Raw genomic sequence first — 16,790 nt, forward strand, 5'->3', positions numbered from 1 at the left:
TGAGTGGAGGTATGGCGTGCACACATAATCGTAACACTTACATGTACTAAAATATCATACAAAAGATTGACATACAATATTTTTTTAATTTAGTCATTTCAGTTTTGTGTATATGCGTTTTATTGCCCTTTTAAACAAAACATTGTATGTTAGGGGTGTGTATACATGTATGTATGTGGGGGGGGGGGGGGGGGTTCATTTTAGTTAATCTTTGTGTAAGGCAGGGAAGTTGAATTTTAATATTTTTTTTTCTATCTCACGAGAAAATACCACAGACATGTACACGCGCACTGAAGAGATAAGCGACTGCGTAGTACATGGGCGGTAACTCTTATTAACGGTATAGGGGAGGATTCAGTATTGTAATTTTACCTCGGTATCCTGGTATTTAACCTGAAGCGAATGATTTTACATTTTACTGTATTAACCTTGTATGTGATTATATTAGATGATTTCTGTTATCTTGTTTTTACTCTGAACGGTACAGTTTGTTTATTACTTCAACAAAGTTTTCTGTATGCTGAGATATCCAATGACATCTCCCAAAATGGCGTCTGCTTGTGCTCTGGAAACCAGTGGCACAGACGATTTTCAAGTTGTGCGGCGTAAGAAAGGGAAACGGCAACAGAAGCAGCTGGGCAGTTCTCAGGAAACATCGTTAAACGTCATTGATGATTCTCATGTTGATCTCGAAAGTCTCAAACGAAGAGTAAACAAGTGTCGGTCAGTTGCAATGCACACTTTCAAGACGGTGCCTTTCTCTATCAATGTTGCTTTTAGGTTGTTAGTGTAAATCTGGTCGTTTCTTTCTACTATTGTTGGTGGTGTTGCCCCAGGTTGTGGTGGAGATTGTATGGGTCGATTGTTGTTGCTTAAGAACGAAGAAAGCAAGTTGAAAATGCGCTGGTTGTATACATGTGCATGTGTGTGTGTGTGTGTGAATGTGTGCGCGTGTGTGTGTTGTATTAGAAAATAAAAGCTGTTGCACGCATGCAGGCCAGTTCCTTTAAGAAAATTTTGACCATTGTACTTTTGCTTGATCATGCCTTCTTCTTGTCTTACAGAGATGAGCTATTGGTCACTGAGTTCTACAGTAACCTTTTGAGTAAGTAAAATGTATTTTATAATTATATATAGCCATTCTGATGAACACGTGGGGGAATTCGGGGGCTGTGATTGGATGGTCTCTTCCGATCATCAAAGCATAATGCGGCGGAAGTCGGCCATTTTACTCAATATCCAAAAGCATATTGTCGATAACAAAGACGCATGGTTCCGGTTTCTTCCACGTGTATAAAGTACACGCATACCTCGCCAGGTTTGTTTCTGTGACTATCAATCAATCAATCAATCAATATGAGGCTTATATCGCGCGTATTCCGTGGGTACAGTTCTAAGCGCAGGGATTTTTATTTTTTAATTTTTTATTTTATGCATTTTATATTGCGCACATATTCAAGGCGCAGGGATTTATTTATGCCGTGTGAGATGGAATTTTTTACACAATACATCACGCATTCACATCGACCAGCAGATCGCAGCCATTTCGGCGCATATCCTACTTTTCACGGCCTATTATTCCAAGTCACACTGGTATTTTGGTGGACATTTTTATCAATGCCTATACAATTTTGCCAGGAAAGACCCTTTTGTCAATCGTGGGATCTTTAACGTGCACACCCCAATGTAGTGTACACGAAGGGACCTCGGTTTTTCGTCTCATCCAAAAGACTAGCACTTGAACCCACCACCTAGGTTAGGAAAGGGGAGAGAAAATTGCTAACGCCCTGACCCAGGGTCGAACTCGCAACCTCTCGCTTCCGAGCACAAGTGCGTTACCACTCGGCCACCCAGTCCACTAGTCGACAGACGATGCCATTTGCTTTGTGTGTGTTTTTGTTGTTGCTTACTGTACATGACATACATTACGTGTAAAATCCAGTTCTTTAACAGGCAACAAACCTTGCAAATTTCCAGAAGCTGCAATCTGAAGCGACCTATCTCTGATTCTAGCAGACGATCTCTCCAAGGTTTAACACAAAATCAGCAAATTCTCCTGTCACATAGAACGTCCATTGTATAGTGCAATGTTGAAATAAAGTTACCGGTCTGAAACATTTAGTCGTTTCTTCTGAGACAATCCTTGTTCTCTTATCATCTACAGATTTACCGCAGTCTTCACCACGCGAATTCCCAACAGAAGTCAGACTTTCGAACATACAATATACGTAGGCAAGCATGATACGTCATGACGTCATATGATTCCTAGCATATTGACGTAATGCTAAACATCCGGTTATCTCGAGTTTTCTCTGCAATACATGTCCGTGGGTTTTTCAATGTTCGGTTATTTCCGTGGCTTCATGCGGAAAGGGAACCGTCGTCTGCAATCAGCGACATGGACCATTCTGGTACTTGTTGCTGACAAAAACATGATTTTAACACAGAATTTAATGTCAGAATAGCTATATAAATGCTATTGTGTTTTCATCGTAGCAATAGGGTCCGATATTTAGACTCAAACAAGTATAATGCGACTCGTCTTCGACTCGTCGGCATTATACTTGTCTCGTCTAAATATCGGGCCCTATTGCTAAGCTGAAAACACAATAGCTGGTAATATATATGTCTTTTTGGAATTTTTAATCATGTAAACAATATTACAATATACAGTATAATGGTGATGTTACAATTCAAAGGAAATCCCTTGAAAGACAACAATACATGCATCTCAGACTGATATATTACAGAAGGAAATTACTTTCTGTGTCATTCTCTCCCCCCCCCCCCTCTCTCTGTCCCTTTCTCTCTTTCTCTCTCTCTCTCTCTCTCTCTCTCTCTCTCTCTCTCTCTCTCTCTCTCTCTCTCTCTTCCCCTTTTCCTCTCTCTATGCCAAACATTATTGTCATTCTTGAACAAACCCACACTTACTTGAACAAACACAATGCACACATCAATTACACATGTACAATTACCATGATTTCTGTACTTGTTTCAGAAACTCTGGAGAGAGCTGTTGACAGTGCTAAAGACAGTACACACAATGACACAACAACAGAGATTACATCCGTAGCAGCAGTAAACTCATCCACACACAAAGCTGAGACTAAGCCTAACATAGACAGAAAAAGTACAAATGAACACACGCCAGAAACAAGCCATGGAAAGAGCAGTTTGCCGAAGGATGCACGCATGCTGGTGTACGGCCTGGGGAACTTTGCGTCCTGTGTCATTGCTCGCTATCAGCTGGCTCTGGTCTTAGCTCTCAGGCAACACTGGCAGGTAATCAATGTATATGTCTTTTTCAGTTCTCACCTGTGTGTGTGTGTGTGGGGGGGTATGCGTGCGTGCATATATGTATGTGTGTGTATGTGCTTAAGTGTGGGGGTGTGTATGTGTGCGTGTGTGCGTTTGTCCTCCCCCCTCTTTCTTTCTCTCTCTCTCTCTTTCTTGGTAGTGTTTTGTTTGTATGTTTATTGTCCCAAGGACAGATTGTAAGAAAAGGCCCATGCAGCCTTGAATCTTTATCTTTGTAAAATTAAGTTCTTTCTCAATCTTTGCACTGACATGTATTACTGGGACATATATAAAACATTGAACACTCCAAGACAGTACAGTGATTTTGCGTTGTTTTTCTTCATCAGACTTTCGTAATATGAATTTGTTTCTGTTTGAACAGGTTGCGACATCAAAGTGTGAGATGTATGACCCAAAGTTTTCAGAGCTTGAAACAGGGATGCTTCAAGACCTTGGCTGTTCAGTCCTACAGCAAAATGAGGTGAGTTTGTAACCAAACACAGGTTCATCTCATATTATTAGCCACAGAAACTGAGGGTTAACCATTGAGTCACATGAACAGTTTAAGGGCATCTCCTGATTCAGATCTTTTTAGGTCAAAAGTTCAATCTTTACTCAGATGCGAAAGAAACAGTTTTAGTGTGTACTATTGTAGAGAGGTCCATAAATGCATCTGCCTGCCTGATAGCTTGCATGATAAGGCCTTCAGTGTAAAGATATTTCCTAAAGAGGGAGAGGGATGGTTGACCTTTGCTGAGGCTGTTTGAAAATCGGCTGATGAAGACACACAGGTGCAAGTGTAATTTTACCGCCATTTTAAGACAACACGTACCTTGATTTTTTTTAAGACCCAATTTTCTCAGATGTTTTTTTAGGTTTTAAAAGGGGGTATGACTGTAAATAAATATGTATAAATGAATTGAAACATTGCTGTGTTGTCCAGGAGGGCAAGCGACGCATGCAAGGAGTGACCATCGTCCTGATGCCTCACTGCGGCAAAGCCTTGTTCAACAACCTGCTGTGGGCAAACTGGTCGCCACGGCAACTGCAGCAAATGGTTGTCATGGGCAACAGCTTCTCCAACATGGTGGACAGGTGGGTAACGCTGCACATTGAAACTTAGGTGTGGGGGGTTCAAATGAATATATTGTTGGTGTGGTCTGGCTGGGCTGCTGGGTATGTGGTGGATGGTTCGGTAGCTCATTTGGTGGATTAATGGATTTGTGAACAGCGGATCACAGGTTAAAATCCAGGCCAGGGTAGGTACGGGTCAACTTTATGTGCAGACCCAGGGACGGTATCGCCGTGGCATGTAAAATACTTTGGTCATTCTGCTAGAACTGCAGGCGGCCGATAACAACTAAACATGCACACATCTGGGTAGCGCTACTCTTGTTGCTGCTAGCTTTTCACTGGGAGGAAGTAGCCTGAATTTCTTGGCAATGGGATGATAAAGTATGAAATGAAATAATTGATATAACAGGATTTGCACTATTTTGTGTTTTTGTTGTTGCTGTGGAGCTGTCTCATAATGTACAGCTTCTGCTACTGAAATACCGTAAGAACCAATGCAGATTTGTAAGAGCTGTGTTCTTTAGGAAACAGATATTGTTTCTTAACAGTGACTGAGTGTTTGTAGAAAAAGTCAGATTATGGAATATTTTAAGTAAATGCATTTTATTGTTGTTGGAAGATGTTATAGTTTGAAAAGTATGTGTTTCTTGGCAAGCCACACAATGAAGCGTAGGCTGACTTTGTGAAGAGATGTACACGTGTGTGGTCTATATACAGTTGTAAATGAAGACCCTCCATTTGTTTTGTTTCAGCATCCCTGAGAGGCTGTGGAAAAAACACATCAACTATGTTTCTTTGGTATCCTTGTTCGCTTTGGCATTCTGTTGAGAAACCTTGTTGTCCTATGTGTGGGGTTGAATAATCAGCTAGTGTTTGTGTGTAATGTTAATGTTGTGTAGTGTACGTTTGTGTAGTGTACGGTTCGTTAAAAGGATGTGTAGTGTATGGTTCCATAGTGTACGGTTCTGGAGTGTATGGTTGTGTAGTGTACGGTTTTGAAGTGTACAGATGTGTATTGTTCGGATGTGTAGTGTACAGTTGTGTAGTGTACAGTTGTGTACTATACAGTTCCATAGTGTACAGTTCCGTAGTGCAAGGTTGTGTAGTGTACAGTGCTGTAATGTACGGTTCTTGAGTGTCCGTACCACTTCAACACACTTTCTACTTGCAACATGACTTTTTTCATTCTTGAACATCATAGCCCGACCTAATCATTTCACCAGTCCTCCCGGTCCCAAGCACCAGTTATATCTTTTCCTTGACACAGCCACCAGATCTCACCGCACTGCACAGAGGAGGCGGTGAACAACACGTTCACTCACACCGACATCTTCAACGACCTGAGCGTTCACTGGTTCCCTGCGTCACGGCTGCTGCAGCTTCCTGCTCACACCTGGTCTCACGCCCCACAGCCTGTTTATGATGCCACCGACTTGGAAATCATTGTCAACTCCAGTAGTTGATTGGGGGGGGGGGGGGGGGGGGGGAGAGAGAGAGAGAGAGGGAGGGGAGAGAGAGAGAAGTGGGGGGACAAATGGAGAGACAGAGAGAGGGGACAGAGAGGCGGGGAGAGAGAGAGAGAGGGGGGACAAATGGAGAGAGACGGAGAGAGGGGACAGAGATGCGGGGAGAGAGAGAGAGAGGGGGGACAAATGGAGAGACAGAGAGAGGGGACAGAGAGGCGGGGAGAGAGGGGAAGAGAGAGAGGGGGGATAAATGGGGAGAAAGACAGAGAGAAAGAGAGAGAGACGGATAGAAGTGGGAGAGAAAGGGGGGGGTAGAGAGAGAGAGTAAGACAGTAGGGGAGAGAGTCATTTGGGGAGAGAAATAAAGGGGGAGATAAGTCGAGGCTTTTTTTATTTTTCAAGGGTAACGGACCAAAGAGGGGAGGGCGAGAGAGAGGAGAGAGGAGGGCGAGAGAGAGGAGGGCGAGAGAGAGGAGAGAGAGAGGAGACTGCCTCAACTACCTTCCTGTACAGGCTGCACAACCTGTGTATGATAATCTCTGACTTGGAAATTGTTGTCCACTCCAGCAATTGATTGATGGGTTGCAAGTGGTGTTGGTGTGTCTGCTCGACAACTTTAAGCTTTTCTACTGCTGTGGCAAAAATGTCCGACTTATGACTTGTCAATGCCTTTGGGCATGCAATGTGTTGGAAAGTATATCTAGTTACTCTGTGTGTGTGTTATGGAAGCATAGTTATTAATACAGTGTTTTTCAGAGACAAAGCCATTAAACCTCAGGGGGAAACTGGGAATTGTGTAGCGTTCTTTTAGTGTTCTTTCGTGTATAGTGTTCTTTAGTGTATAGCGTTCTTTTAGTGGTGTAAAACTGGGAAGTGTATAGTGATCTTTTAGTGTATAGTGTTCTTTGGTGTGTAGCGTTCTTTTAGTGGTGTAAAACTGGGAAGTGTATAGTGTTCTTTAGTGTGTAGCGTTCTTTTAGTGGTGTGTTTTGTGAGCCTTCGGTGCACACTTGTACATAAAAACACATACACTCATGAACACTTGCACATACACACATGCATACACATATTGTCAGACAGCCGCACACATACAGAGAAAGCAGCAAGCTTGTATAGAAACAGAAACATATATTGATGGCATTTTAACATGGTCACACCACACAACATGAGTAACAATATTCACATCTGTTCACGCAAACAAGCATGCACATAATACAAGGATTTCATCAAACTGAACAAGGGAGAATTAACACACCAAACACACATTACTGAGGGGAATTTTCTCTTCTTCTGCTGATACAAATATACTGTGCACAACATAACATGCATATTTACTGATATACATTATCTTTGCCTTAAAACAAATATTTGTTGATTGTGAGGTTTCCTTGTAATGATTAAAAATAAATAAATGAAATGGGGAAAATTAATTGTATGAAGGTTTCTCTCTCTCTCTCTCGCACACACACACACACACACACACACACACACACACACACACGCACATGCACAAACACACCTGCTTTGCACAAGTTCAAAAGACATGTGTCTGGGTGGAAGGACGCTGGCATGCAAGGTGAAAGCCTGAACAGACTTGTGCTGAAAGATTGTCGCCAAGTCAGCGACTTACAACTGACATTTTAAAAATGTCAAATTCACAATTATTGTACTTACAGTGCAAGGTTCTACTGGTGTGTGTTTGTTTCCAAGAAAGCACACTTCTACAAGATCTTTTTAATATTCTACAAGCACAACGCCAGCATGCATACATCTACGCATCTACACATACAACACGAGATGAAATCGGCATACCCAGCCACCGGGGTGAGAAATCGGCTGCACAACAAAATACTATATTACAGAAACAGTGATTTCAGCTTTTCAGACTTTATTTACAATCCTGCACTACCTATTATTTCACTTTCTTGAGTCAGCAAAGACAAGACGGATGTGAACAGAGTTAAAAGAATGCAAAACAAGCCCTCTGCCCCAATGTACCGCCCTCCCCTAATAAAAAAATAATTAAAAAAAAAATTAAAAAAACATTGTCACAAAAAAATCAAATAATACAATGTACAGACAAAGGTTCCATCAGTTTGCATGAATCAAAGACTGGATGAGGGGCAAAAACATATCAAGAGCACAAACACAACCCTCTCCTCCCCTCCCCTCCCCTCCCCTCCCCCACCCCACACAATAACAAAAGACAAAATTTAAGAGAGATTGGGAACAACACACCTGACTGTTTGAAAACTAGTTGACCTTTAGACGGAGGTCATGCTCAAACACAACCATTGGCCTTCACAGACAGCGCCTTGCCTTGCTCTCAACATCTTGACCATTCCACAATCACTTTCATCCAGCTTCATTTCACACAGATACACAGTCTAAAAAGATGTATCACAAAAGTCGTGTTTCCAAGAATATTGCTTTACAAACATTCTTGAAGAATATGAAAATTATGGGTAGAAAAAAAACCACAACAGCCAAAAGGGGAAATTAGAAATGAAACAAACTGCACAGCAGTGGAATTCTGTCAAGATAAAATAATGACAAAAACTGCATAGCAGTAGAAGATGCACATTTCTTCTGCGTTCGTGGGCTGAAACTCCCACGTACACTCGTGTTTTTTGCACGAGTGGAATTTTTACGTGTATGACCGTTTTTTACCCCGCCATTTAGGCAGCCATACGCCGTTTTCGGAGGAAGCATGCTGCTGGGTATTTTCGTGTTTCTATAACCCACCGAACTCTGACATGGATTACAGGATCTTTTTCGTGCGCACTTGGTCTTGTGCTTGCGTGTACACACGGGGGTGTTCGGACACCGAGGAGAGTCTGCACACAAAGTTGACTCTAAGAAATAAATCTCTCGCCGAACGTGGGGACGAACTCACGCTGACAGCGGCCAACTGGATACAAATCCAGCGCGCTACCGACTGAGCTACATCCCCGCCCCGATGCACATTTCAATAGTGGGGTTTCTTGCCAGCAGAAAAGAATAATATGAAGTCTTAGAACCCGTACAGCAGAATAAAAAGAAGTTGGTGCCAGCATTAGCAGGGAAAGGAGTAAGGGTACAGAACATCATAAATGACGGTCGCTTGTGCAAAAAGAAAAATATTTGTGTGAAAATTTATCGTGAACGAGTTTGCTAAAATGGAAAACACTCCCAAGGATTGCTCGGCTCTACAAATGACCGCCAGCTTCATATCTAGAGCTGGACTCCAAGTGTTAAGGCGATCGACAAGAAGAAGAAAACACTTATCCTACATACGTGAGAGAGACACCCGTGAGATAATAATCGTTCAAATCACACGTGTGTATATCATGTAAATGAGGTCATGTCAAGCAAGTCTGGCAGGAACCTGTTTTTTCACTGCGTATGATGCCAAAGTCACCGAGACAAACGTCATTATAGAAACACAAATTGCGCTCGCTAATGACCCTCGATGAATCTTTAGAACTAACACGTCACGCCACACTTTCAGAGTGACGTTTCTTTGCTTTGACGTAATAGATTGCACGAGGCTTTAGAAGAGATCGAGGTTCCAAAACAAGCGTCTTCAATTTCGCTGCCTCGAATGCAGGACATTTTCAGTAAAATACACATAAGTACAGTATGTAGGATAAACAGAATACTACATGGCTTGCTGTGTCGTACCAGATTTACACTCGTTGCTTTTTCAAATAGTGAACAGCTCGTTTTCGCTCGCAGTTCAACATTTAAAAAAACAAAACTCGTGTAAATCTGGTACGACACAGCAAGCCATGTAGTATTCTCTATATCCAAAACCATTCACTCAGTGAAGAAAATATGATAGGAACATGATAAACTGTTGAAAATAAAATAATTGGACATTGTGTGGTTTTGCTTTAGTACATGTTTACACATTGAGATTCACACACAGTACTTGACTCTTGATCCTTGACATCAGTACTTGACTCATGATCCTTGACATCAGTACTTTCATCAAACAATATCATAAAATACACAGAGAAAAACAAACTCAGACACATTACTTGACTCTCGACTTGAAAGTTGATATCAGTGCTTTCAAGAAACAATTTTACAAAATACATAAATAACAACAAAAAACACATCAACCCATTTTCTTCATTGTGAAAATAGTGCACTCTGTTTATTAGTTAACCCTTTGCCAGACATCGTGAAATTTGAACAAATTCCAATTTACAACCAGATTGGAGAAACCTGCCGTAATTGTGAAAAAGGTGCACGCTGTTTATTGTTTGAAAAACAGCACACTTGGGGAGTTTCACAGGGGAATAGTGCAGCTCACATCCAAATTCCACCCCCCCCCAACTTTTCTGATTTGAAAAAAATATTCCCTGTGACAATCTGATGTTCTTGTGCAAATATATTTTCACATTTTCAATTGTCTAGGTCTCTTTAACACCCCTCCTTTTCTAAGAGATACTAAATTTAAAAGTCAACTCTCTTCTTTTAACTCTTCTTCGTTAAATTGACCTCACATTTCTCTCTTTCATGCACAACAGATTGGAGGAGCACTTTTCACAATTCATTTAAAACATGTTTATAAATTCTCTGTTCAACAAACAAAGGTTCTGTATTGCTCTGTGCTGATTTTTGTGTCATTTTTACCAGTTGAAAATGTTCTACATAAGGATCAATAAACTTGAACTTTGCATTCTTCCTCTCGAAAGTGTTAAAGATAAAAACAATTTTACTGTGTATATATGTTGGGCAAAACATTCCAGCTACAACTTTGTGTCCAACGCGCTCCTATCCAAGGTTTTGTGTCCAACGCGCTCCTATCCAAGGTTTTGTGTCCAACGCGCTCCTATCCAAGGTTTTGTGTCCAACGCATGCATGTGTGCTGTATTGGATGGGGAGATTTATATAGCGCTTAACGTTCTCTAAGCGCTTTACATATTGATTTCTGCCATATTTCAAAAACAAGAACTGTTTGTGAAACAAACCCTCCTTTCATATTAAAAATTGGCTGACAGATTTGAATGGATGGGGGTAGGGAGTGGTATTTGGACGCCAGATGTGCATACACATAAAACATACACTTTGATGGGATGATCAATTATTTGTTGTGTGTGGGACTATTACATATCCACACAACAAATGTCTAACAAATGATTTCACACCTCAGTACATGTATTTCAAATAGTTGTGTCAAACAAAACTTCTTTTCTCTTAATTTGAGAAACACACACACACACACACACACACACACACACACACACACACACACACACACTCACACTCACACTGACACATGCACTTGTGACTGACTCCCCACATTGGATTGTCTGTTCAAAAGTGAAAACACTCCAGCTTCAGTAAAAGTCTTTTCTCCGCCTGAGTATTCAAGGAGAACTGGCAATGTTCTCACCGCTCAAAACACAGGCAAACTTTTCTCATTGCTCTGCACTTCGTGTTTGACTGCCTGACTGTCAGTCCTTCGCTTTTCTCTCAAATTTTGTCCAGCCTGCCTCCATATCCTATCTGCTAGGATGAAGTGAGCAAGGCTGCAACAAAAACATCAGCTCGAGCTGCAACTAGTAGTTGTTTTTTTTACATGCAATATCATTCTCCATCAATCATTTTAAGAAGTACTGGGAAGTATGATATTAAGAAAGTTGTATTATATGAGGATGAAAGTGGCTTGTTTAAAACAATGCTTGTATAGTTGTGTCAGATGCCAGGAGATCAGTTCCACATAACTTTCACTTACTCTTGTTGCACATATGGGCGCATTTAGAGCGATTAACTCCCTTCGTTTCTCAGAAGTAGGCCAGTGCTTTGTATTTTTTCTTCTCAGTTGTTTTTTGCAGCACATTAAAAAAAAAAAAAGGTTGTTCCTTTGTAATGACGAAGTTTGAACGACTTGTAATCTGTTCAACACTTTGCTATAAAAATACACTGCTCAAAAACCTTGGTATTCAACTGCAGTTCCTATTTTTAATGAGATATCTTCACTGATTTAGCAGTTAACTGTCTTAAGACATGTTATCACACAGTAAACACAATCTGCACTAACAACTTTGGTCTCCTTTTTCTCACCCCCTGGGCTAAAATTTTATGTCTACAGCACACAGATAAAATTCACTATGGCAAAATAAAATGTAATCTAAATAACAAAACTTCAAAAGCATGTCTCGTAAAATACCATGTTGAGGTATGGAGATGCACTGAACGAATTAACTCTTTTGCCAGACATCCTGAGTTGTGAAATTTGACCACATTCCAATTTTCAACCAAATTTTATAAATCCGTCTGCAAATAATCATCGCTGTATTGTCTTTGACTTGCACAGCCTCTGACATTTTTCATGAAAAACATTTGACATACTCATCCAATAGCAGTACATCACCTTCAACAACAACCAGGCATAGGGTTATGGAAAAGAGCACATGATGCATTTGCCAGTGTTAACTTTCAACCTTCACCTCGTGCACAGTTCCTCAGCAAAAGTCTTGACTGCTGAGAATTGTTTTTTCACCAACACATTGAGACACACACAGCAAAAAATGACCGACAACAGCGATTCGTTGGATCTGCATTAGTGAGAATTAAGGGGGTTCGTGCTTTGACTATTTTGTGTGGAGAATACGCATACTGAGAATCAAACAATTGCACATAACAGCCGAAAATATGTGAGCAAGAAAAAAAGAAGAAAAAAAAAAGATACTACAAATAGTTTGTTGAATTTCAGGTTTCTGAGCGTCCGTTTCATTCCCAGGCTGATATCACGCGAATTGTTTCACGACGCAGGTGCAATACAAGCTCTAAGTTCCACATTCATCACCAGGTAGGAATCTGCACGGTTGTCCAGTCGTCGCGTAAGTGGTGTTCGAAGAGGGCGGCCCGGTTCTGATTCTCGCCGCGCTTGACCCAGTGGGCGTACATGTTGAAGGCACACGCGTCGATCAGACGCCGGAACTGCTTCACCTTGTAGGGGCAGTCCATCACTGTCTCCACGGGGACCGGCGGGGGGTGCAGGTGCACCAACTTCAGGCGGAAGAAGAAACACACGGCCAGAACGGCAGCCTGAAAAAAATAACCATCGAGGTTTGAGTTTCTGGAAGCAAGGATGTGCAACGTTAGTTTATGTGCCAAAGCATAAGTCCTGAAAACAACCCCCTCCACACACACACACACACACACACACACACACACACACACACACACACACACACACTCTCTTCTTCTTCCAGCACCATTCCGACGTTGTTTTCACAGATTTTCAGAAGGACCAAACTGACTATTTTTTTATGAAAAAGGGTTTATATTTGTTCCTGATATGGATAAAAAAAATAAAAGAATGTTAAATCATGTATTGTCAATCGCATTTAAGAGAATATTTCTCAAGGAGAATGATTTACCAAGTCTTAGCCACAAAACATCAAAATTGCCAAAAATGGAGTGACGCCAAAATTCCACGGCGACATCGGTTTGTTGTACTTCTAGATTTCTAGCAGACTTTTGTACTACAAGTACTACCAGCCCCACACTAACTGGCTTGCTTTTTTTTTTAAAGCTAAAAGCTAAAAAGCCAATCATTCATTTGACAAGTAAATCCAGTGATGTCAGGGCTGAGATATGTTGTCGGTGAACTGTGGCGAGAATAAAACACCTTCATTATCTATCACTTCACCATATCCCTGTTGATGCTGTGTGAATCTCACCTTGAATACTCTACGTGGCTGGAACACCTTCTCCGGCACAAGCTGCAACAAACAGAACACCACTGATTGAAATGTCTTTACACCGGTACCGTCTTGTAAAAAAGCAACATATTACACAACTATACAAAAGGTAAAGGCAGTCCCATAACCATTGTTGGTCACAGAGGAGTGAGATGTTAGAGATCACAGCTATACAAAAGGTAAAGGTAAAGGCAGTCCCATAACCATTGTTGGTCACAGGGGAGTGAGATGTTAGAGATCACAGCTATACAAAAGGTAAAGGTAAAGGCAGTCCCATAACCATTGTTGGTCACAGGGGAGTGAGATGTTAGAGATCACAGCTATACAAAAGGTAAAGGTAAAGGCAGTCCCATAACCATTGTTGGTCACAGAGGAGTGAGATGTTAGAGATGACAGCTATACAAAAGGTAAAGGTAAAGGCAGTCCCATAACCATTGTTGGTCACAGAGGAGTGAGATGTTAGAGATGACAGCTATACAAAAGGTAAAGGTAAAGGCAGTCCCATAACCATTGTTGGTCACAGAGGAGTGAGATGTTAGAGATGACAGCTATACAAAAGGTAAAGGTAAAGGCAGTCCCGGCCATTGTTGGTCACAGGGGAGCGAGATGTTTAGAGATCACAGCTATACAAAAGGTAAAGGTAAAGGCAGTCCCATAACCATTGTTGGTCACAGGGGAGTGAGATGTTAGAGATGACAACTATACAAAAGGTAAAGGCAGTCCCATAACCATTGTTGGTCACAGGGGAGCGAGATGTTAGAGATCACAGCTACGCTCGGGCCAGCTTTATGAGGGCGGTGCCCATCACCTCTCCCTCGCTGCCTTAGCCTTCAGGTACCCATATCCAGGTAGGTGGACTGGAGAGCGCTCAGAAAAATGTGTATTCGCCCTGGGTGGGGATCAAACCAACGACCTGCAGCGTGAGAGGCAAGGACTCTTACCACTGGGCCACTCTGGCTCTCAACTATGAAAAGCAGCCACACCAGGCAGGTTGACCAGTGTTGGTGCCAGCTCTTCTCCATACTGCTATTTCTCTTCCTGTACAGTGGAACCCCCTTTTAAGACTTCCAAAAATCTGAGAAAGTCAGGTCTTAACAAGGATCAGGTAGTCTTAAACCCGAGGGTAGATGGACAGAGGTTGTATAATGAACCAACACTCTGAGAAAACGGTCTTAAAATGGAGGAAGTCTTAAAATGGGGGGTCTTAAAAAGTGGGTTCCACTGTAACTACTCCTGGCTGTGACAGAAAGTGGTGACTGCATCACGCCAACCATGCAGTCACACCAAGTCTACCAAGTCTACAACACAGCCATTACATCATCTCTGTCAGGAAGAAACTGATCAGATAGGCATGACTGGCTGCTGGTTTTATTCCCAGCATTTGGGGATTTTTTTACTGGTGTGCTACCAGACACTGCGGTTAGCCTGATCCACAAATACATGATACACCTGTATAGATACACCTGTATAGATACACCTGTACAGAAAAATACAATAAAACATGCATGCATGTGAAAAGCCAATGCGATGAACAAACAAGAGAATGTCTCAATGATATTGATAAAAACCATTTCATAAAAACAAAATGTCAGATCTCTCTCTCTCTCTCTCTCTGAGACTCTCTCTCTAAATTCTTTGTCACTATTCACTACTCCCCTCTCTCCCTCCTTTTCTCTATTTCACACACACACACACACACACACACACACACACACACACACACACACACACACACACACACACACACACACACACACACACACACACACACACTAATCCCCCAATAGTAACAAACATAATAGAAAAACCAATGCTGAAAGTAATTTTTGAGTAACACCAACTCTTTGTCAAGAGACAACCAACAGAAGCGAGCTAAACAGTAACAGTAGCTGTAACAGTAGCAGTAACTAAGAGTAGCAGTAACAGTAACTGTACCAGTAACTGTAAGAGTAGCAGTAACAGTACCAGTAGCAGTAACAATAACAGTAAATGTAGCAATAACAATAACAGTGGCAGTAACAGTACCAGTACCTACTACCAGTAGCAGTAACTGTAGCAGTAACAATAACAGTAACAGTAGCAATAACAGTAGCAGTAACAGTAAATGTAGCAGTAATAATAACAGAAACAATAACAGTAGCAGTAACAATAACAATAACAGTAGCAGTAACAATAACAGTAGCAGTAACCCTTACAGTAGCAGTAACAATAACAGTAGCAGTAACCCTTACAGGTGTATAACTCTTCAAGCTCTTCAAGCTGGGACGGAGCATCATGAGGTGCACCTGTGATATCCCTGCAACCGACCATCGGATCTGGCACAGGGTGCACCATTCCGCTCATTTACATACTGTCACACAGTCACTTCTCCCAACACAAAAAGACTTCTCCAAAGATGGAGTACAGCTGCCTTCATGGTGAGGTGATTGAAATGGCAGTACATGAAAACTTCCCATTATGAAATGCATTATGATGATGATGATGATGATGATGATGATGATGATGATGATGATGATGAATACACTTGTCTTGTGTAATACACCACCACATGTAAAGCCGTTTGTGTTAGAACATGAAGCCAAATGCACAAATGTCAAATTCGGGACAAAACAGAAACCAGAAAGCTAATCAGTGTTGAGAGTGTAAAATAGTGCACAATGTGAAAATAGACAAATGCTTGGAAATAATTGTCGGTTCGTATGGGTTGAAAGAGTGAATACAACTCTGGCTTTTATTGAGACAAACTTTCCCACGTGACATTACAGGCCAGTCACTAGCGAGGGGTGTGTCTGAAACACAGGGACAAGGAGCACATGTGGAAAGCTTGCCTCACTAAAAGCAAGAGTTGTCTCTCTTTCACAACCCAAACAAACCTTACAGAGTTATTTACAGATTTTGTCTATTATGACAAAAAAGACAGATTTATGAAGATACCTTGCAACTTTTTGTGGGACTGTATTAAAGTATACCACTCAAAATATTTGAAGGGCCACTTCGAGAACTGTCCACTGCAAACAAGCAAATAATTCAAAAGAGATCATTGTTTACTTCAAATTATATTTCAATCATTTCCCCGAATGTTCGAAAGAATTGAATTCATACGGTCATCTTTGTGTACATGACATCTTCTGGCAAAGCGCGCGAGGTACACCGCTTTTCAAAAGTCACAGCTCAATCATCTGGCATCACAACATCCTCAGTACCGCGTGTGAGCTCCGTTTGAGGCAAGGCTCTCCATGCATCGTCGCCT

The 16,790-nt window shown here is 41.5% G+C and overlaps 2 protein-coding genes across 4 annotated transcripts in view; one reads left to right on the top strand and one right to left on the bottom strand.

Moving 5' to 3' along the window:
- The first annotated feature begins 547 nt into the window (after positions 1 to 547).
- Positions 548 to 5,834, top strand: LOC138977511 (SRR1-like protein). Its single transcript, XM_070350360.1, has 7 exons — positions 548 to 723; positions 1,065 to 1,105; positions 2,999 to 3,282; positions 3,680 to 3,778; positions 4,241 to 4,392; positions 5,124 to 5,169; positions 5,646 to 5,834. Exons 1-7 carry the CDS (start codon positions 548 to 550, stop codon positions 5,832 to 5,834), a joined length of 987 nt encoding a protein of 328 aa, XP_070206461.1.
- A 2,376-nt stretch (positions 5,835 to 8,210) lies between these two features.
- Positions 8,211 to 16,790, bottom strand: part of LOC138976846 (phosphorylase b kinase gamma catalytic chain, skeletal muscle/heart isoform-like) — a 60,900-nt gene continuing 52,320 nt past the window's right edge. For 2 of the 3 annotated variants that reach the window (XM_070349735.1, XM_070349736.1), the window contains exons 11-13: positions 15,772 to 15,855; positions 13,520 to 13,561; positions 8,211 to 12,881 (exon numbers count right to left, since the gene is read on the bottom strand). In XM_070349735.1, coding sequence (XP_070205836.1) covers positions 12,636 to 12,881; positions 13,520 to 13,561; positions 15,772 to 15,855 — 372 coding nt within the window. In that variant the 3' untranslated portion in view covers positions 8,211 to 12,635. The remainder of the gene's footprint in view (positions 12,882 to 13,519; positions 13,562 to 15,771; positions 15,856 to 16,790) is intronic. The other variant, XM_070349737.1, reaches the window with a different exon arrangement.

This window comes from Littorina saxatilis, linkage group LG9 (genome assembly GCF_037325665.1).
Source record: "Littorina saxatilis isolate snail1 linkage group LG9, US_GU_Lsax_2.0, whole genome shotgun sequence".
NCBI lineage: Eukaryota > Metazoa > Mollusca > Gastropoda > Littorinimorpha > Littorinidae > Littorina > Littorina saxatilis.

Coding starts and splice junctions, on each gene's coding strand:
- LOC138977511 (XM_070350360.1), top strand. CDS start 548: ATGGCGTCTGCTTGTGCTCTGGAAACCAGTGGCACAGACGATTTTCAA. Junction 3,283..3,679: donor CTCTCAGGCAACACTGGCAG/GTAATCAATGTA, acceptor CTGTTTGAACAG/GTTGCGACATCAAAGTGTGA. Junction 5,170..5,645: donor ACATCAACTATGTTTCTTTG/GTATCCTTGTTC, acceptor CACAGCCACCAG/ATCTCACCGCACTGCACAGA.